Genomic DNA, 21,755 nt, shown 5'->3' on the forward strand with positions numbered 1-21,755 from the left:
AAAACCTTCCTTGTTTTAAAGTTTAAACTTAGGTAAACCAATACTATCATTTGCTTATGGACATGTGCCTATGTAGCAAAATGGTTCAAAGGTGCCTGGAAGTGATAACCGTCTGTTTCAGGACAGTGGTTTCCTCTGCTGAGGGCAGGTCAGGGAGCAGGATCCGGATGGACTAGTGCGAGTTCACGGCCACAGCTGCAATGTATCGCTTCTCTCAAACACCGGGAGATATCAGAATATCGGAAGTTGTTAACACTGGGTAGTGGGCACATCGTGTCTCCACTTTTCTGGTATATTAGGTATTTCAAACATTTGAAAAGAATAAAAAGAAGAAAGGAAAAAATACTCTGAATATAAAGACAGTATTTTGAAGTGCAGGGAGGGGAATGGAGATAGACGTTATTAATACCCGAGGCGCTCTCTCTTCTCCATCAAGCAGGAGGAGGTGTCCCCGGTTGCAGACTGCCCCTTAGGCAGTTACCGGTGAGCACGTAAGCAGGTTTTGCCACGTGACTAATTTTATTCCACGCCTGATGGAGTGTTTGGATTCTAAGACTCCATTCGTGTCATGAAGTGGGAGGAGTTTCACTTCCTCTGAGACTAACTCCTGGAAGCCAAGACCCGCTGACTGATGGCAAGTAGGAAGCCCCCAGCACGTCTTCCTCCTCGGCAGGGGAGCCTGGGCGTGCCCGTCGGGGAGGGGCACAAGAGCCTTCACTGTCCTTCGTCCTTTTCCTCAGTGTTCCGTGACCTTTTATCTCAGCCGGCTGTGGAGCCCTCCCACTGTGACTTCCCGCGTGGGCAGGATTCCGTGAGCTCAGCCCCCTCCCTCCGAGGGTCTGCGTGCAGCTGGCAGCAGACGGCATGTGAGCCAGGGGCGTCTCATCATTTATATTCTCAGCAGGATCGAGGCAGCTTTCCAGGAAGAGGTGCTGCGAATTGAAGTCGGGGGTCTCGGTGCAACACCCTTAGCCATGAAGTGTGCAAGAGGGACATTTCAGGCCGAAGTGCATTTCAGTATCCCCTAGAACCCTGGTGGCATGGTTGTCAGTGTAGTGATATGGGGATGGCTTGGGTAGACCATGCCCCATGAAACGTAACAACTGGATTAAAAGTCCTGCTAGCTGGCCCTTGACAGCCGTTGGTCAAGTGCCTCGTACATCTCAAGGAATGTGGAAGGCGCAGCCAGCTGATTATACAAGTGCCACCTTTCCCCCAGGAGCAGCGTGGTCAGGGGTCTCCAGCATGGTTTTTGTGTTGTTGTTGGGAGCCTGATTTCCAAACATCTTACGTGCTGAGCCATACAGGACAGTTCCTGAACTGTCTCTGCTTTCTGAGATAAATTTGTCCCTCTGCTGTAGGTTTCCAGTTACTTCTTTATAATTCTAAGCATGGCCAGAGGAGCATAAGCTTGGGTGTTATAAGAGTGTCAGTGACACTTGCTGAGATGGCATTTCCTGGTCTTCAATGCACAGCCTGATAAGCTATTGCTTGCTTCATGTTTAGTGTGAAGTTTTAAACTCAAGTGCTAAGACAAACCGTGCAAGTATTATAAGTAAGTGAAGGGGTCAGGCGGAGGTCATAGAGAGTGCTGGGGCGAATGGTAAAGTGGGGACCATGTGCCCCGTCTTTAGCAAGTGGCCACTGCTTTTCTCTAGCTGGTTATCCCTGTGAGAAATGTCGGCTGAGCATTGCCAGAACTCTTGGATTTTCAAGGGAAGCTAGAATGGGGACATTTTAAATGTGAAATCTCCCAAGTTTTAAATGCTGGCAACTGAGTCAAAAATTTTTTAAAACCATACTTATGTGAAAAAAGGCACAAGCTAGAGCCACATAAGGCCAATTGGTTAATTTTGTAACCTCAGAATCACAGAGGAGAAGATTTGAGAATTTTCAGCCATCTCGTTTGTGAGTAGCAAACTTAGGCATTTGGATCTCACCTGCCTGGGTCCGGGCCGCCAGCTTTCCATTGAATCCGATGGCAGGAGAAGAACGAACTTGATTAGAAAAAGGATTGGCCACATCGGGAGGCAAAGGTATAGAGCAGAGCAACCGTAGCCATATCCCAAGGACCACTACGACTCCTCAGTGACCTTCCCATGACCTTGGGGAGGCATCACACAGGTAGAACGTGAGGTAAGAGACGCTTGTCTATGAGGGAGCTTCTCTTCACCATAGTGAATTCTTTTCTGCCCCTTCTTGTTCACATAGAGACCTGGGCGGGGTGGGGGTGCTGGGGAGACAGTTCCTCTGAGCACCATGCTTGACTTCCCGGAAGTTTCTCAGGTACTTCACACTCTTGCTTGGGTGTGGCTGTATTGTGAATACTTGCTCTTCTCTCCAAACCCGTTCTTCTCTCTCGCTCATGAGGTTTGTTTTTCATCCTTCCTAAGGTGAGCTCCCAGGAGTAACCTCAAAAGGAAGCAGTTGGTGTCAGACAGAGTTGGGGATTCCTTCCCTGCAGAGTGTTGTCGTGCGTGGTGGGTGTGGTAGGCTGGCGAGTGCAGGAGAGGAAGCCCCCGGGCGTGTGCGTGCCCGGCGGGGATGGCTGCTCATCGGCCGGCCGGGGAGCCGTTGCTGAGGCCAGGGGACGCGTCCTCCAGTCTCCCTTCGCAGATGGAGCCAGACTCACAGCCCTGCTTCCCGTGCAGACGTCCCCCTGCTGCCAGCCTCCACTTTAGCCCCTTTTCCTGGACACCGATTGGCACCAATGGAAGCCATATTGCAAAGTTGTTCATCATAAGGACTTTGGGTTACGAAGAGCTTGAGTCAGCGTCAGACGCGGACGCACAGTGAACGTTTCCGTTGTTGTTGATATTACTGAGCCTTAGTTTCCCCACATGTGAGATGCAGTTACTACTGTGGACCTTCGAAAGCCACCGGGGGCTGCTGAGTTACCTGAGGCACTGATGTTTGCGCCCCAGGGGGCTCAGTGACGTGTCCGGGGGGGACGATCCTATCTGGGCATTCCTGGGGGCTCCCTCCTTTAGCCCATGCCTTCCCACAGCAAGGCTGAGAACGTTTCACCTCTTCTTACTCCTTGGGGAAAGGTGGGGGGCTGTGGCGAGAATGCCCCTGACGGGGGTGGGGTGCAGAGCAAGCCCCCCACATCCGACATCTGTCCTGTTGCCCCTCCTGCTCTCACCTCTCTCTGGACAAGGCTCTGGAATGCTCTGTGCCTTCACTTCCCCGCTGCGACGCCGCCCGTGCCCTCAGCGCCAGGGCTGCTTGTTTCTCCGCCCACGCTTTCTCCGCCAGGGCTGTGTTCATGCTTAGCGTCCCGGCCATGTGGGGACTTGGGGATGACAAACGAATACATTTGAAGAGCAAATGTTGGAAATAATCCAGCAGAGCTCCATTCGGTATTGGGCCTTTTATCAGGACCATAACCTAAACCACTTTATGGAATTAGGTAGTAAAATGATCCCATCAGATACCAAAAGGAAGAGGCAGGGACAGACAGGGAGGCTTGGGGATGCCCCGCCCGGATGAAGAGTGTGTAGGCGGGAGATTCCGGGGACGAGTGGCTGCAGGCTCTAGGCTCCCAAGGCCAGAGTGCAGGCCGGGGTGCAAGCCCGGAGTGGGGAGCTGATGAGGATCTGCGAGACTGTCACAGGAACAGAAGGGTTGGAACCCCAGGCCACCTCTGTGTAGCGCAGCCATAGGAGCTGGTCCTCGTCTTGCTGCAGTGGATTTTAAAGGACTTGCCCTTGTGGCTTTTAGCTCAGTGGGATTGGCTCCAGAACCTCTCATCCAGTCCTCGGGGTGCTCAGCGCCCCTTCTCTCCTCCCCTAGCCTTCCTTCCCCCAGATGATCCCGGAGTCTCTGGCTTGCTTCTCAGGAAACATATACCTAGACAGTCCCTGAAGACCGGGCTCTGGTCTGAATTACGAAGGCTTGCAAGTGAGTTTGTGCTGGATGAGTTTGAGGACAGCCGTCGACAGATGGAGGGAGGGGTTAGACGTGGGGTCCGGGGGCCGTGGCGGGCGAGGTCTTCTTTGGACGTGTATTTGTCCCTCTTTGGCCTTCCTGCCACCCATCCGTCCCTTTCCCGTCGTTGTCCATGGTGGTCCTGCTCTCCTGCCCTCCCCCCCCCCCAGCAGATGCCTTTTCCTTCCTGCCCCGGGATTGTTCTGAGGAAGAGGGGGAGGATGGAGGAGTTTGGAGCAGGGCCTCTTGTGCTATCAGGCTTCAGCATTAGAATCTTGGAACAGCTCCACCTGGGAAAGGGATCCAGAGAAAACAAACTTCAGATCCCGGCTCATATGGGAAAAGGCTTGTGCTCACGGAGCAGCCTCAGGGAGCTTGGCCGGGGCCGAGGCAGGCGTGGCCCTGCCTTTAACGGATCCGACCTGGAGCCTTGCAGGCCCCACGGAAGCTGCGCGGCCTCCGCAGCACATTTCACTCGAGCTGCAGTGGTGTCTCTTCACGGGAGTTGTAGTCCTCAGGTCTGCAGTGACCCAGTCGCTTTGGTGGTTCTGTTTATGCCCTAACTACGGCAAGGGACGTGGTGAGGAACCAAACACCCCCTCTCGTCTCCTCCTCACTCACTCTTGTCAATTGTTTCCCTCTTGGAGATTCGCTGAATCTCTTGTGTGGGAAAGAAAATGCCAGAAAGAAGGTCTTGGGACCTTCAGAATCGTCACCCAAGTCCTAAGCGTCATCCTTCCAGCCTGGGAATGGCACCCAGAACAGCAGTGACGGGCACACGTGCAGGGTGTCCTGGCCCAGGCAGCGCAGTGGGCAGCACGTCAGGAAGAGGGCTGGACAGCGTTCCTGGTGACGACAAAGCTTTCTTCCCTGACTCCCTTGTGCGGTCCTTCCATGGCCCTGTGCCATTCCTAGAGGGTGACGGACCTAGAGCGGAAAGCCTGCAAGAAAGCAGCCCGCCTACAGGGAAAGCGGTGTGAGTGCTGGAGCTGGGGGCACCTGGGCTTCTCTTCCTGGCGTTACACACTCCAGAAAAAACTTGCCCATGTTTTTGCTCTTGGGGCTCAATACTGACCATTAATTCCCCCATGTCTGCCTCTTCTGCCAGGGGTCTTTTCAAACATAGACAATCATGGGATATTAAACTTGAAGGACACTAGAGACCATCTAGTCCCATCAACTCACTATATATATGAGGAGCCCGAGGTCCAGTGTGGGGAAGTGTCTTACCCGAGGTCACATGGTGAGTTTCCTCCTTTGACTTTTGAATGCAGAACAGACCCCTCCCCCACCAGTGCTGGTTCTTAATGTCTTAACAGCTCACTGCGTCCCCATGTGTCCCAGAGGACAGGTGATGAGTAAGATCCCTTAGCTTAGAGAGTCTTCGGGGGGGACGCTTCAGAGCCTGCGTGAGGGACATGTGAAAGCCCAGAGAGGAACAGTCGCGTCACAGACCTCCTAGCAGGGGGCCCAGACCACCAGTCTGCCTCCCCTTCCACCGCAGCCCCGAGAGCGCTTCCCTCCGAGTTCCGCACGGGGAGCCAGCACAGAAACACCCCACCTTGAACCAGAGCCTCCCTCCCAACATGACACAGACGAGGAAGGTCCCCTCTGCCTTCACAGATCTGACCTGCTCCCTGCAGAGGGGGGCTCCCCACACCCGCGGTGGCGCCACTGGCTTGGTCAGGAGGAGGGAAAGTCTCAGTGCCACCAATTCAGTCTCCCCCCATCAGACCGCCAACCTCCCACGGCCCATGTGCCGTCCACGTGCGTGCACACAGTTTTCCTGGCACGGCAGACTGGCACGTGACTGCACACACACACACACACACGTAAGCACACACACACTCTTCGCAGCCCTTATTTGGCCAACGTTACTTTCACCTGCTGTGGACTGAGAAGCCTCCCTTTGGAGATTTGGTCAGTAACACCCACTCTCTGGGCGCCCTCGTTCAGTCCACGGCATGTGGCCAGAGAGGAGCTGAGCTGTCACGGAGGCCTCCTTGCTTGAGGCCTGGTGGCCAGCAGTGCCACTCCTCCAGGGCAGTTCCTCCCCTGTAAGACTTGACGTCACGAGGAGGCTGAGATGCGCTCTTGTTTCCTCAGCCTTCCTTCCACTGCCCTGGGACGTGGATGAGAAAGGCAGAGAAAGAGCCGGTGGGCTTGGAAGTGCAGTGCTCTCCCCGCGCCCCGGCCCCCTGAACCCCGGGGTGGTCAGCGGTGGTCTGTGTAATCCCAGCTCCTACGATTAGATTAGAAATGGCCCCCCAGTGTCCCACTGGGAAAGTGAGTCCTGAGAAAGCATTCTCCCCCCGCCCCAGCCCTCCCCCCCCATTGGCTCGTCATCGGGCTCCGCTCATGGACTGCCCTTCCAGGACAAGCCCAGGCCAAGGCCTGTGTTTTGCTCACTTCCCTTCCTCAGTCCAGTGGCGGCTGCAGCAAAATGGAATGTTTCCAATTCCTCTGGCCGGGCCTGGTTTTACGTTCATTTCCTCTCCTCCCCTTCCTTCTGCTGACCGTTCATTTAGCCGTTTCCAATGTATCTGTGCCCGTACCCCAGTTCTTCCCCGCTTCCCAGCTCCCTCTCTGTTTCCCCTCCTAGTTTTGATCTTCTTGGGGGGTTTTGGTTTTTACTTTATTTTGCTTTTTTCTGTTTTTCTGTTTTTTTTGTTTGTTTTTGTGTTTTATAGGTTTCAGAGACATTATGTTGAATCCAATAAGCCTTCCCGGACATCCCAAGCCTCTTAACCATGGCATCTATGTTGAGGATGTCAGTGTTTATTTCAGCAAAGGACGTCATGGCTTTTAAAAACTCCTTTTAAGCCTCCCTGTTTCGATGCCACCTGGGTAGGCCGGGCTCTCTGAGAGGTTGGAAGCTCTAGGCGTGGTTCCCTTTGGATCCGGGGATGCTAAGTAGAAACTGCATGAGCCGCCGGGGCCCACACCCTTTACCGCTGCGAGGCGGGTGTTTTCCCCATCCACCACTGGCAGGGTTGCCCTTTCCCGCCAGTCGTCACTGTGCTCCTTTTTTCCGGCCTCCGAGGCAGCTCCTGCCACCGTCTTTAGAGCCAATAAAGAGAATTAAAAACCTGTGCACCAGGAACCATCTTTCAAACACGCTAGCCATTCTCTTGCTTTACAAAAACGACCCAAGCACCACAAGACGGCCTGACGACGCCAGCCGCGCTCCGGCCTCACTTGCCCTGCTCGGAAGCCTGGGGTCCCCCCGGCTCACCTCTTAGGCACCTTGTCGCCGGCAGCCTGCTGTGGGGAAGAGCAGAGGTGGAGACGGCGGGGGAGAGGAGGGCGAGCCAGGCCCGAGTCGGCACCAGGTTAGGTCTCAGAGGAGAGGATGGAAACCAGTCATTTTCTGTGCTTTTTTATTGGTGGAGAAAACCATACATTTTTTTTTTTGGTTTTTTTTGGACACACTTTCCCCCTACTTCCTCTTCTCTCTGGAACGGCTCACAGTGAGTGGGATTAGAAAACCCCTTGGCGAGGAGGAATTCTCCGGGACCTTCCCTCGGCCCCTAGACCTGCAGTTGTGACACGCTTGGCTGGCTGCAGGAGGTCTTGCCTAGGACTTGGCCATCCTACTGGGACCGCAGGGGCCCAGGGGAAGCCGGGGCCGCGGCCCTTTGTGCTAGGCCATGAGCCCGGGAGTGGCCCTCTTCCCCACTGGCGCTGGTTCTTGACAGAACTTTCGGAACCCACTGGAATCACCATTTCAAGGAAGAGGAACTGAAGGGGAAGAGCAGTAGAAAGTGGCCTCCTCAGCCCCTCTCATGGCGCCAGTGGAAGTGTCGTCCTGTTCTCTGGTCAATATACGTGTTTACCTTGCTTGCTTTGACTCATGCCTTATTCTATGGCCACCCTCTCCCAAAGAGGGGGTTGTTTCCCCCATTTTGACCTTGACCCACTGGGGAGAGGGGCAGGCATGATAGGAAGGGCACAGTTGTAGGGCCTGAGCGTCTCAGATTTGCCGCCACGTTGGCCGAGTGGGCTGTGGGCTGGGCCCAGCGACCCTTGCCCATGGTGCCCCCATTGTGTGACGTCAGCACAGGCTGCGTCCCCGATGGTGGAGAGCATGGAGCAGGGGCCCCTCCGGGAGCTCTGAGGACACAGCGGTGGTGGTCTTAACCCACGGCGGTTCGGGGGCGACGCACCATGCTGGAGAACAGTCTCTGCCTTCGGCAGACGTACTGGGGGTTAGGATCCCCACCTCGAGTTTTGTGTCCTGGCTCCTGTGGATGGCGGTTCTTCACGTCAGGTTCCCAGCGTGGTTCTGCAGGTGCTTCAGTGAGGTTTAGAGACGCAAAGCTTTCCAAGTTCTTGCCCAGCGTCTGCGGTGGCCTCCCAGGCTCCTGAGTGTCCGGAGCTCCCCCCGGGGATGCAGCTTCTCCCCTGGTCCTTGAGCTGTGTGTTTCCCTAGCCCCTCCCAGCTCCCGCCCTCCTGCTCCCCACGCTTCACGTCAGGCTGGTCCCCATGCTGTCCCGCCAGCCCTTGGGCCAGGACCTCCTCCTGAGTGTGCTTTAAGGAGTCAGCTGGAGGAGGATGGTTTTTAATTATTGTAAATCATGACCTCATTTCCGGCCTCCCAGGCTTCATCCATCTCAGCATCTTCTATTCTGCCATTTTCCTCACCTTGTGCTATGACAATGGGGCATTGTGTTTCCACAGAGACTTATAGGAGTGTTCAGTGTATAGTTTCTTAATAAACACTTTATTTTCTAATGAAATGACTGGATCAGACCTCTTATTTGGCAGTTTTGCAAAAAAATATTAAAAATACAGAAACCTCAGTCTACCCATATTTTTTCCCCTAGTTTAGTGTTACTTTTTTTTTTTTTTTAAAGAAGTGTCTTAGCCTGGTCCCGTTTGCAAAGGTATTTACAATCTGTTCCATTGTTTGCTTTTATTGAGACCCCTCCAGATAGGTCAAGTGCATTCAGTGTGAAGTGTTTCCTTATCTTACTAAGAAGGATTTAGAGGCACATAGAGGTGGAATTGTTCACCCAGAGTCACACAGCACAAGAGGCAGAAGCACAGTTCAAACCCGAGTCCCCCAGGCACTACTCAGGCCACCGTGATTCTTGCCTCCTTGGCGGCTGGGGGACTGGGGTGTTATCCTAGCAGCTAAGGCTGACAGATCCTGTTTTCAGAGCTGAGGTGTAGGGGTGAGTCTGGGAGTGGGGTTGAGGGATCCTTTATCTTTGGTGCCCCAGAAAGCCGTGGGATGGGGGTGGTTTTGTGTCTTCCCTTTGGATCTTAGTGGGGTGGTCTTGTGCAGAGGAACATGGGGCTCTCGGCTTACAGGCCATCCTGCTCATCCGTCAGATCCTCACCCCCATATACACCTCCCCCCCCAACACACACACACACACAGGTGGGCAAGCTCACGGCACGGCCTGTGGGCTGCCAGAAGGGGGGACGCAAAAGAGTCTTGGGGTCCTCCTGAGAATGCTCGCTGGGCACATGTGTCTGCCTTGGTTTCTGGGCCCTGACACAGGGAGAAGGGTTGAAATGCCTTCTGTAACTTACAATATCTTCCTTTTAGGAGAAAGGGACTGTGTATGTGGGAGATTTGGAGCAAGAGTGGACGGCAGGGCCTGGGGACAGGCTCCTGGCTGGGCTTAGACCCTCTGCTGGGCCGCACACAGCTTGCTTGGAGCTGCTCTGCCTAGGAAGTAGGGGTGTGGCAGTAGGAGAGGGGGGTGAACTCCCGGGGGAAGTCAGACAGGGAGCTGATCAGGGTAGCTTGTGTATTTTCTACTTTCACTTCATCTCCTGTTTAAGTCTAGTTTGGTTGGGGCCCCCACCCACCCCTAAATGGAAGCCTGTCTCCTCTAGAGCAGCCTGGGCAGGGGGTTGCCCCAGCTCTACATTCTCTTGTTTTCAGTGGTTCTAGGGTTGGGACAGGGGTGCCCCAAGGATGAGGACTGTCCTTGGAGCCATTGGACAGCATAGGTTGAAGGGAGCATTTCCTTGTGAATAGGAGAGGGACAGAAGCTTGTTTTGTTTCCATGCATAGAGCCTGGGAGGAGAGATGGTGAACAGACATGGTCTCTGAGAAGATGAGGGAAAAGCACCGTCCTCGGGGGCTGGTACCAGCTACATGTAGGGTGCATTCTCCCCCCGTAGCAGGAAGAAAGACGCAAAGACGGGGGCTTAGAGGTTTGGGGGTAAGGAAGCGTGGGAATTCTTGTCTGGCGGCTGCTCCTTTGCCTGTAACGTACAAGGCACGTGCTGCCAGTGACACGAGCGGAGGAGAGTTGAGAAGGTCTGAAGCAGCAGCGGAGGAGCCTATGGCAGATGGCAGGGCAGTGAGGAAAAGTCCCGTGGAGACTGGGGAGCAGCGTTTAGTGTCCAGGACGCCGTTTCCCTGCTGGGTCTTGAAGTCCCACGGCATTTCCCCACCATTACAGGCCACAGGGCAGTGAGGGCTGCCGCAGGGCGGACCTGGAGACCTGAACTCTGCCAGGAGGTGGGGGCTTGCGTTGGCTTCGTGCAGGGAGGCGCAGGGGACCAGCTCCCTGACTCTCGGGGTTTGGAATCTCCTCCGCAGGACTTCACAGTGTCTTTGTGGGACGTAAGCTCACGTTTGGCCCTATGGGCTTTTGCAGTCGAGCTTCAAGCTGATGAGGGCCATGAACCCAGTGTGGTTGCCGTGCACTCTGAATTTTCATTCTGCAGTGGGTGCTTGAGATGCTGATTCTGAGCCCTAGTCTCTGAAGCTTGGAGACTGAGGGCGTCACTGTGCCCTTAAGAAGGTGGTGACATCAGGTGTGGAGCCGTTCAGGGACCACACAGCCTGTTCCTGCTGTTGTGCTGGTACCGCATGGGGCCGCCTGTACCTCCAGTTCTCCCTGCGTGGCTCTGGTTCTGCATTTCCCTTTAGAAATCTGTTACCGCCCCCAGCACTTCCCACCTCCCCCAAAAAACCTCAGTCTAGATCTGACAGTATATTCCCAGAGCTCAGTGAGACTCCTTTTTCAGCCCTGCTTGAACCCAAAAGTGAGTTGAAGGAGACGTCCTGGCAAAAGATAAGGTCCCTTGTCTGCTTTTGGGGTGATTCAGAAATTTCATCAGGGTTCTGAGGCCCATTTGCCCAGGATTTTAATCCCAGTGCCTTCTACTCAGTGGGTAAAAGTTCCATGATGTGATCCCAGCGTCCCCGTGGGATTAAAGCTCTCGCTCAGGGAGATTCCTGCAGCCGGGGGATAAAGTCTAAGACCTCTGCATTTGTGTCCCTTTCCATCAGGACACGTTCCTCTCCTGTCACGAAATGTCTGGCTGTGTACCTGAGAGGGTTAGATCTTCCTCACCACACCTGGCTTTCCAGTGGATGTGAATGCCTCGCTCAGGTGTACTGCGTGCTCTAGGGCCGTAGGGGGGTGGTGAGAACTGGGGAGAAGGAGGAAGCTTTTGGGGCATGCTGGCTCCCGTGAGGCAGGAGGATCTCTGAGAAGCACAGACCCTACAGGGACACAGAGGAGGGACGCTGATGGCTCAGATTGTGTGTCAAAGGCCTCCAGCCCAAGGCAAGGCCAGGACTGTGCAGGTCCAGTTTGGAAAGGAATTTGCAACTGCTTCTGGCAAAGCAGAAAGGCAGGATCCCCCAGTTCGCAGAAAACAGCCAGCGCTGTGTAGAAATGCTTGTGGAGGGCTTTGGTGAGACTTGCACGCCTAGAAAACAGGAGATGCGTGTTTCCTAGCGGCATCAGAGGCAGCCCTGGGCATCTCAGGCCCACGTGCTTCCCCCTGAGCCCGTGCAGACAGGAGCTGCTCAGAACCTGTGTGCGGTGGAGGGACCTGAAGGCGGAGAGTGCGTGGGGCCTGGGACAGGAAGAATGGAGCTTGGCTTTTCTGAGAGTCAAAGACTCTGAACAGTTGTCCCTTTACCAGATGCCAGAGTTTGGGGGGGGGGTGTCAGGACTCCCCACTCAGCTATGGGGAGGCCTGGTGACCAAGGAGTGAGGCCGCCCCAAGGCGTGAGATATAGGGTTGTGGTCACCAGAACTCGAAGGACAGAGCATGATGTCAGCTCAGAAAAGCTCACCAAGCCTGACTTTGGTCGGGGGCACCGGGGGCTTGGTGGCTAACACTGACACACAGCTGTCCTTGTGGCCCTCTTTTCCTCTCAGTTTCTGCCGCCTTTGGAGGCCTCACTGGAGGAATTGGCCTATTTCTCTTAAAAAGAGATGGTCGGTCTCCCCTCTCGTGTCCCAAGTTCATTCTGCAGTGAGAAGGACGAGGACCTATTCCCGGTAAAGTGAGTCCATTGCTGTCACATGTGGCCCAGTGATAACCTCTTTTACTGTTTTACTCAGAAGCTCCCGCTAGCTGTGGTCCGCTTCAGTCCTTGAGCTGTTTTACAATCGCATCACACTGTTCTTCACTCTGCAGGCTTGAAACAGCCTTGACCAAATGTCATGCAATCCTGACCCCCACATGGACTTCTCAGGGAAAGAGAGGGAGTGGGGTTGGGGAAGGGTTCACAGGTGCTATTAGGGGGTGACATCTGTCTGCAGAGTCAGTACACGGTTCTGTCTGCAGAGTGTAGTACCAGCTGCACAGGCCTTGGGAAATGTTGGCTTCGTACAGCCAGGTTCTTGAGGATGTCGGGAACACATGACATGGAGAGTCTTGGAGTTTGAAGCTGACGGGTTAGACCCTGTGACACAGGAGACCCCTCGACCTACAAGGCTCTCTAATTTCCAGTTTTTATCAGCGCTGGCCAGACAAGCAGTCTCCACAATCTGCCCTCCTGCTGCCAAAGTCAAGAAGAGCAAGTCCTACAGTCCAGGGTCCTCCTACAAGCAATCATAGGGAGAAGGAAAATTCCAGAAGACAGGCTAGATGCTAACCAAGTCCAGCCAATGTATTATGTATACGTGCAAGTGTCAGCGTGCCCTTGCTGTTAATTCTGAAAGAAAACTCACATGACAGAGCCTGAGGAGAAATCTCAAAACCATTTTTGTCATGGGCATTAGTGTGACAGCTCAGCCTGGCCAAGAAGACACAGCCAGGCTCCAGGACTGTCCCTGGTTGCTCCACACTGTGGGCCTCCACTCTGGACCGTAGCCTTTCACTTCAGAGCCGGCCAGTGAGAGCCGAGTCTGTTTTCTCCCACAGTCTGAGCAGCAGAAGAGGCACCTCCAACACAGTGGATTCTGAGAATGTCCTTCCTGGGAGAATTTAAATTTTGAGTCCGTGTTTGAATGACTCATGGAATCGTTCAATCTTTATGGCTGTCAACTTGACATTTCTTGCGACCTTAACAGGCGATTGCGGCCTCGTACCTTTAATACCAAATGGCCGATCTGGTCGTTAAGAAGACTAGAATCACCCCACTACACATTTGGTCATCGTAATCCTTGTACTGGGTCAACCACTTGACCAACCGTGGTCCTGTGTGAATTGATCCGTTTTCTGGGCAAAGCTTCAGTTTCCGCAGTATGGTTCTCTCTTAATTTGAAATCCCTAATTTGCAGAGAAACCTTTTCCTCTCACTCCATTTATTAGATAAATGATGTTGTAAGGATCAAGTGCTCCCCCCTTTCCATTGGCTGCGGCAATAGTTCCCTTCAGTCTCACGAGATGCTGAGTTTGTCAAATAACTCTGGAGACTGTCGCATGGTACAGCTGCCTCTTCCAGAGTCACGATGCACGTTAAGATATAAAAGGCTTTGAGAAACCCTGCTTTAAAATAAACCTGTCTGTCCTACCACTTTGCAAATCTAATCAAACAGAGAATGCGCTTTGCTTCATACCTACTAGTAGGTAGACTGACACACACACTTTAGGAAACACTGGGTAGTGGTGTGGTCAGAGCTTTTTAAAGAAGAACCAAGCAGGATGATTATCAACCACCGGCCTTCTTAGGCCAAGAGAAACAAGCACCCCCATAGCAGCGCCTTGGCCCAGCTGTAGGCTCCGCGCCCCGCTTCTGCCCTCTGCTTTGCACGGCGGCAGAAGTGGTCTGGCAGCGGGGCTGAGGTGCTGCTGCGATAGCTCAGGAGAACACGGTAAGTCATCTTCCGTAAGAGCTGAAGACTTCAGCACTCGCTCTGGCCACCGTCTGGGCTGGTGGAGGTGACACCACTAGTGGTAGCACACAGAAGTGAAGACCTGGAGCCCAGGCTCAGCACTCCTGCTAGCAGAATGACTTGGGGTAAGTTACCTTTCCTTGTTCCATATTTGTCTCCGAGCTTAACATCCTCAGATAAAAGACCCTACCTTGACAGGTACCCCAAGATGCCATGTCCCCATGAGTCACTGTTGTTTCCTACTGGGGGACATCTTTTGGTCCTCGGGTCTGTCTCTCTCTGCTGAGTATCTTGGTGTATCACGTGGGAAGAATGACTTTTGTTCCCTCCTGGATGCTGGTAGCCTTGAAAGCAAGGGGAAGGTGGTAAGAGTGAGAGAGAGAGCGGCCCTTTTGGGTAAGGGCTGGTGGATTTCTCTGGATGAAGAAGGAAGCAGATGCTTGGGGGTTAATAGACCCTCTCTGTCACAGTTGGACAGGGCCAAGCGGGAGTTCTCTGCAAGATTTTCCGACTTTGATCTCAAGAAGGCAGCTCTGCCTAACAAATAGTCTGAAATGTCAAAGAATAAATGTTAAAGCTGAGGGGTCTTTCTCCTGGGAGTTTCCTGGGCTGGCTAGGGAGGAAGAGGAGGAGGGAGAGAGGGACACAGCAGAATCCTTCACATAAAGATTCCGACTTGGTTTTGTGATATTTAAGAGAAAAAGAAAACTCTGAATTATTTATAGCACAGAAGATGGAAGCAGGCTGTAGAGAACGGGCTGGACTTAAGATGATAGTTCACTTTCCATTATTTAGCTGCCCCGGCCTTGAACTCATGAAACTTTTCTCATTGGTAACATACTCTTGACCTCTCCTTGAATTATCTATTGTTATTATTACTGTTGTTAATTAAGAAAATTCATGTTCTTTGATATGGGGATTGAGGGGAGGCACTTTCTAGAAATGACGTTTGCAAAAAGCAGGAGTTACCACTTTCTCTTGAAAGGTCTTCAGCATGTCCTTCACCACCTCTTTCCACCCCATCAGCTCCCAGCCTGTGCCCCTCAAACGAGGATTCAGGGGACCCCCCACTCCATTATGAGTGGGAAGCATCTTGGTTTTGCCTGGCTAACAGTCGGCCATGTTGACTTGGGAAGGGGGATATTATCTCTCTGTCGTTCCATCTGAAAAATGGAGGTAACGTTCGTACACCTCTTCTGGGTGTGCTGAGCATATGAGCGACGGATGCCACGTGCTCACAACACCTCAGTACCTGGGTGGTGTGAGTGGGAGGGGGAGAAAATAGCATCTTTATTATGTGAGGGAGGAGACAAAGGAAGTCAAGAAATTTAAAAAGGGAAAATCAGAAGTGATGGAAGGATTGGTGGTAAAGCTGGGGGAATGGGGTCTTTTGTCTGTTTATTCTGGTCAGTGCTGTTGCTTCCATGTTTTTTTTTGTTTGTTTGTTTGTTTGTTTTTTTTAAATGCCTCCAGAGGTGGCCGGTTGGCTCAGTTGGTTAGAGCGTGGTGCTAATAACACCAAGGTTGCCAGTTCGTTCCCCGCTTGGGCCACTGTGAGCTGATGCAAACAAATGGAGCCAATTATTTGATCATTTGGAGGATTGAAGTGAAGCTAGTCCAAATGCAAATCAGGTCATCAGTAAACCTCCAAACAAGCAGTGTGGTACCTAGTATGTATTGCTTTTATTGCAAATAGTCATACTTTTGCTTTCTTTTTCTAGACTTGTTTTTTTCCACCTCAAAGAACCTAGAGAACATTTTGCTGTTAAAATGTCACAGTGACACTCCTGTTCCAAAACTCTGAAAATACACTTATTTTTATACTCGGTAACTTCTCTACCTCTCAGAAAGGTCTTGCAAATATTTTTCCTCCGCTCCCTTCTTTCAGTGATGTAGAAAGGCGACCAGCATTATTGCCTAGGGCCATGGTTTTCAAACTCTTTGTTCTGAGGACCCCTTTCCCCTCTTAAAAGTTACGGGGACCTCAGAGAGCTTTTGCTTGTATGGGTTATATCCTCCTGTATTTACTGCGATAGAAATTCAAACAGAAACGTTGGAGACCACAAGCACACGCACACATTTAGCCATCCGAGCCACGATGTCATCATATGTTGGCCCCTGGAAAATTCCATGCTTGCCTGTGAGAGACGGAGAGTGACAAATGCACAAGCCATGTTAGTATTCCTCAAAAGATACTTTTGACTCAGGGATCTCCTGCTAGGCTGTCAGGACCTCCAGGGGTGGTTGGACCACACTTTAGACCTGCCACTTGTAGGGAAAACTGAAGCCCGAGCAGAATCTGAAAGCAGGTCTGGGTCCCCTTGGTGCCGGTGAATGGTCCCAATCAGACACCTTGCTCCAGTGTAGGGCTCCTTCAGAACCCCGTTTCTTCATACAGACATCACCGAGTGGCCCAGGAGTGCCACCCAACCCAAACCCAGCTGGACAGAACCCTGTATGCCCGGTTGCTGGGAACATGGGAGGCATACAAGGAGCGCTTCGTCTATTACAAAGGAAACAGGTGGATGCCGGCTGGCTCTGGGGAAGGGACCCGGCTTGCGGGAGCGGTCAGCGTTATTGGCTGATGGAAGAGACCCCGCAAAGCCCCGATCGTGACAACAGGCGGAGTGAATGACGGGAGTGAGGGGGGTGAAGAGAAGCTGCGATCAGCGCCTCGCAGGTCAGATCCCACCGGAGCCTCAGAGCCCTCCTTGCTCAACACGAGGAACCGGTGGGGTGTAGCAGTTTCCTGCCAGGTCCCACGGGAGGGTCCGTGTACATTTAGAGCCCTGGCGCCGCCCTCATTCTCCTAACCCTGCAGCTTTGGTAAGTGGAGATTGGACTATGAAATGCATGTCTTAGGGGGCCTGCTCGGGTCAGCTCTGTCGTGGGCACGCAGCGGGAGCTGTCCAGTCACGGAGTCGGGTGCAGTGGTCCTGCCTCCTGTTGCTGTTCCCTCCATACCCCACATTCATTGTTTATACCCCGAGGATCACGGATGGCTCTTGGTCACCACGATTTCATAGTCCTCACCGGGAAAACGGGGTCTTTCACGAAGGCCTCTGAGATCACGAGCACACGTTGGTTCATTGATTCACCCCTCAGTCATCGGGCATCTGCTCCGTACCATGCCGTCTGCCACTAAGTAAAGCAGCTGTATTTCCTGCCCTCCAAAGCTTCATAGTCTAGTTCAGTGCTTCTCAACTGGGGGTGACTTGTCCCCCAGAGGACCTGTGTGGAGACATTTTTGGTTGTCACAACTGAAGGCAGGTACTACTGCTAGCTCCCCCAACAAAGAGTTGTCTGGCCCCAAATGTCAGTGATGCCGCAGTCAAGAAAGCCATTCTAGGGGGAATATAGACCAGTACCCCTTCACCTTGGGCAGGAGGGACTCCGTACTTTTCAGGGCCCTCCTTCAGCTGCCGGGAGTCCAGGGACCACAGGAAGGGCCCACCCAGAGCCTGTGCCCCACCCCTCTTCTAGGTCATGTTTCAGTCGTCCGAACCAGAACTTTGTACCAAAACGGCTTTCGGTCTACTTCCGGGACACGTGGTCTCTGTTGGTCTTTCATGCTAAGGGTTGGCTACACCACAGGTGTGTGCTCTGCGTAGCCTAGGACTGGCCAGGGGCCTGCGTTTGGGGGCAGCGGGGAGTGGGAATGTGGGGTGGCTCGAGCCAGGTGTGCACGAGGCCTCTTTTGTTGTGGGTTGAAGAAGGGGGCAGGCTGAGGGCTGGCCATCACGTCCTAACTCACCACGCCAAGGAGCCTGAGACGTATAAATGCAGACCTGGCCCTTGGGGTGATTCTGAAAGTATATTTAACAGTGTGTTAGCTTGCTTTTATAACTTCCAAATCTTCAGACATGTGAGGTGGGGACTTCTCATTATTCTCTTGTCCCAGGTCCTGCAAATGTAAGGGACCTGGCACGTGGGTAATTATGAAGCAATATGATGAAATTTTGCATGAGGTAAGCATGGAGGAAGGACACTTGGCTCTGAGGTCTTAAAAACACTGAATTGTGACATCTGTTTGCAGCTGTATGAATAGAAACGGCAGCTCAGGGAACCCACCATCAGGGTGATTAGTGGAGACTGTCAGTGTTCCATTGTTTAGAGAGATGTCTGTCTCTCGAGCCTTGGGAAGCCTGATCCCATTGCCACACAGCTAAACACCATGGTCCTTGGGCAACGTCAGGCTGTTTGAGGCAGGCATTCTTCCTGCTGGACCATCTCCATGCTGGAGCAGTGCGCAGACGGTGTCATGCTCTTGTCACGTTGCCATGGAGACCGATCTCGGCATCTCCAAGACTGATTGGTATTTATTGGGGGATCTGCAGTTTTCTGGATGCGGTGACCAACATTACATATATCTAGAGAGAGAGACACACACACAGACAGACAGACAGACAGACAGATAGGCAGACCTGGGCTGCTCCCTCCCCTCTCCCATTCGTACACCTTTGGGAAGGTATCTTTCTATAGCAGAGAGATGAAGACCCTGAAAAAATTTAATGCAAAGGTGGTTGTTTTATTCTTCTAATGATATTGTTATTTTTTTTTCTGATTACAAGAATAATTTATATTCACAGTAGAAAATTTGTTGAAATACGGAAAAGCACACAAACACATAAATTATCCACCATCCCATGACCCAAAGACAACACTGTTAACGCTGTGGCTTTGTGCCCTGGAAGCTTTTTTATGTACTTATTTGTTCAGCAGAATCCAGTCATTCTGTGCACACACATTATTTTGCCACTTTCTTTCTTATAAAACTGTATGTGCCAGTTAACTCATCTTTTGCAACATTGAACACTTTTTTATAGGTGATATATTCACATGGTTCAAAAAATACAGACACATAACTTGTATACAAATGTTCATAGCAAGCAGCATTTAAAAAAAAATAGTCAAAAAGTGGAAACAACCCAAATGTGTGTCCACGGATGAGTGGGTAAATGATACATGGAACGCACATGCTATGGAAGACCCAACAGTACAAAGGAATGAACCGCTGGCACATGCTACGGCACGAGTGAACCTCAAAAACAACACGCTAAGTGAAAGAACCTAGACCCGAAAGAGCCTGTTTTGCGTGAGGACATCTGCACGAGACGTCCAGAAGGCGCAAATCTACAGAGAGGAAAAGTAGACCAGTGGCCGCCTGGGACTGGCGTTGGGCATGGGGATTGCCTGTACACGGACCCAAGAGAGCTTACTGGGTGATGAAAATATCCTTAAATTGGGGACCGTGGTGGTTGTGCCAGTCGGTAGATTTACTAAAAGTCCCTGAATTGTACATTAAAATGGGGGACATTTGTGGTATGTAAATAATACCTCAAAGTTTATATATGTATATGTGTGTGTATATATACACACACACACATATATATAATAAATATATGTAAAATAAATTTTTTATATAAAGTATATATAAGTATATAATATATTGATGTGAAATAAGTTTATATATACACTTTAGCGAGGTTATGTGTGTGTATATACTGGGGGTGCCAAAAGAATGGACACACATGACTTGTATTCATCTTTCGTTATCAGTATATATTGAGTATCACAGTTTTAATGCAGTTTTTTTTCCTTTCGGGAAATGTGCACACACCTTTGTGGCCCCCTCTGTGTATGAATTCCTCCTACAGCTGCCCTAGATCTGCAGGGTCTTCTACCGCCGCCTCCGTTACCACACGGGTAACCCCTGCTAATTTGTGTCCTTACGAATTATAGCTGAACAAATTATATATATAAAATATGAATCTATTTTCTTGTTTTTCCTCCATTTGGCACATGTGAAACTATGTCACACATATCATTCTGTACTTTTTCGTATCCCCCTGCCAGTTACTTGGACTCCTGATTTTGTAGAGATACGTGCTATTCCATTGCATGGGTATATCCAGATTTATTTAATTTCTTTACAGTAGTTTGCTCTTATAAATAACTGCAGTGGGTTGAACCTGAATAAATATGGTTGAACCTGAATGTACTATTAGTACAGGACCACATAACCCCCACAGGCTATTTGGGACATCTGTTTTGTATATGTAACAACCCACATGGGGTTATACCCGCGTGTACCATAATTGCTAACGTAGGAGAACGAGGGTCCTCACAGCCTCAATATACTAAGGGTGACAACGTGATTTTAAATGGCTGATAGTGTTCCACTGGATGGGTATTTCATGTTTATTTCACTGGTCCCTTCTATTTGGAAACCTGAAATATTTTGTTTCATTTTTCAATTCTTCTGAATCACAGCAGATACTTTGGTACTTTTGGTAACTAAGCTGAGTGAGGGAGATGACTGAATGGCAGCCCCCGTCAGAGACACTCTGTGTCACTGTCACTGCCACGTGGCCCATGGAGTCACCCTGGGTATTCAAGGATTCGCCAAGCAGGTACTCAGTGAATTTTCCTTACGGACAGCTGCCTTATAACAAAGAACTGACTTAGGGAAAGCCATCTTCTTCTGAAACATGATGGTTTCAGAGCCGAAGATGCAAAATTGGTGAGTGTACACCGTTTCCAGGTGCTGCCAACGTACCCCAAATATTGTTCCCCAAAAAGCTCTTCTGGCCAGAGCCTTACCACGTGTTAGGGTTGGGGATGCTGAGCCGTCCAGTCCAGAAATGTTAATGGGATTCTGAGTGAAGCTTCTGATCTCATGTGTCGTACAGCTGGCTAACCAAGCGTGGCACCCTGACTTTCTCAAGGTCAGCGTGAGGGTCGGGAGGCAGTGCCCATGTGGCCTGACCTGCTGCCCTGGCCTTTCAGCGGGCAGCCTCCTGGGCACTCACTGAGCGGGGCATGGCAGTGGAGATTGAAGCTGGCTGTAAAAAGGCCACAGACAATTCCAAGCGAGGCATTTCCAGCCAACCCATTGATCTGGACGCCAGGCAGAAGAGGAGGGGCCAGAACTGGAGACAAGTCCAGCTGGAGCGAATACAAGGCAATGGCAGCGGGGAAGATGAGGGGGCGGAGAGATTCGTCATGAGATTATCTAAATCTGCAGCGTCTGAGGCCCAGCGATGGCCATGTTTTCTCTCTGGCAGCTCTCAGTGGGGACAGCAAAGCCCACGCTGGGCTTCCAACATGCCGCCTCCTTTTTTTCCTAAAAGGGCCCTTAGTGTCCTTCTGGGGTGGCCGTGGGACAGAAGGTGACCAGGCAGGGCAGATTTGCCCTCCTGTCTTCTGAGGTCCCAGGCTCTTGCCTGCTGGAGATGAGGTCCTGGGGAAAGGAGAGGTGAAGGACCCCAACCTCGTGCGGGCGCAGACAAGCCTAAGGGGGTGAAATGAAAGATCAAGATCTGCTGGCAGCGTGAAGGGAGGAAAAACCTGGCCTTGGGAGGAGCGCTGAAGTCGAGACCGATGAGTGCAATTAGGTTGTGTCACTTCCTACGGCCCAAGCAAGCTGTGTGTTGGTCACCTGGTAGAGGTGACTGCCAAGATGCCATGTGTATCCCCCGATCCCTGGGGGCTGGTCCTTCCTCGTTTCCAGGCTGAGGGAGGGACAGTAGATGCCAGCCCTGGAAGCCCGCTCAGGCATGTGTGGCCCACCAGAGGAGGCTCTCTGGTGTCCTCCTGGAAGCCAGGGTCGCTGGGAATGAAGGAAATAAAGGGCGGGAAGGAACTGAGACGCTTCCCTCCTTGCAGTGGGACTGCAGAGGAGCCGTTGGAAGTCATCGGAGCAGGAGTTAGCCTCTGCCGGCCAGGCCCGAGGGCGGCCTGCTGCCCTCCCCCACACCCCCGTGTGCCTCCAC

The 21,755-nt window shown here is 52.0% G+C and overlaps 1 protein-coding gene across 8 annotated transcripts in view; it reads left to right on the forward strand.

Annotated features, from left to right (window-relative positions):
• The window catches only part of NTRK3 (neurotrophic receptor tyrosine kinase 3), a 317,709-nt gene that overhangs the window by 223,121 nt on the left and 72,833 nt on the right, over positions 1 to 21,755 (forward strand). The window contains exons 14-15 of one of the 8 annotated variants that reach the window (XM_033100329.1): positions 5,039 to 5,173; positions 6,621 to 8,670. The exons of 6 other annotated variants lie outside the window; for them this stretch is intronic. In XM_033100329.1, coding sequence (XP_032956220.1) covers positions 5,039 to 5,173; positions 6,621 to 6,739 — 254 coding nt within the window. In that variant the 3' untranslated portion in view covers positions 6,740 to 8,670. Of the gene's footprint in view, positions 1 to 5,038; positions 5,174 to 6,620; positions 8,671 to 21,755 lie in introns of those variants that run through there. One more of the 8 variants, XM_033100330.1, reaches the window with a different exon arrangement.

The sequence above is a fragment of the Rhinolophus ferrumequinum genome, chromosome 28 (genome assembly GCF_004115265.2).
Source record: "Rhinolophus ferrumequinum isolate MPI-CBG mRhiFer1 chromosome 28, mRhiFer1_v1.p, whole genome shotgun sequence".
Taxonomy (NCBI): Eukaryota; Metazoa; Chordata; class Mammalia; order Chiroptera; family Rhinolophidae; genus Rhinolophus; species Rhinolophus ferrumequinum.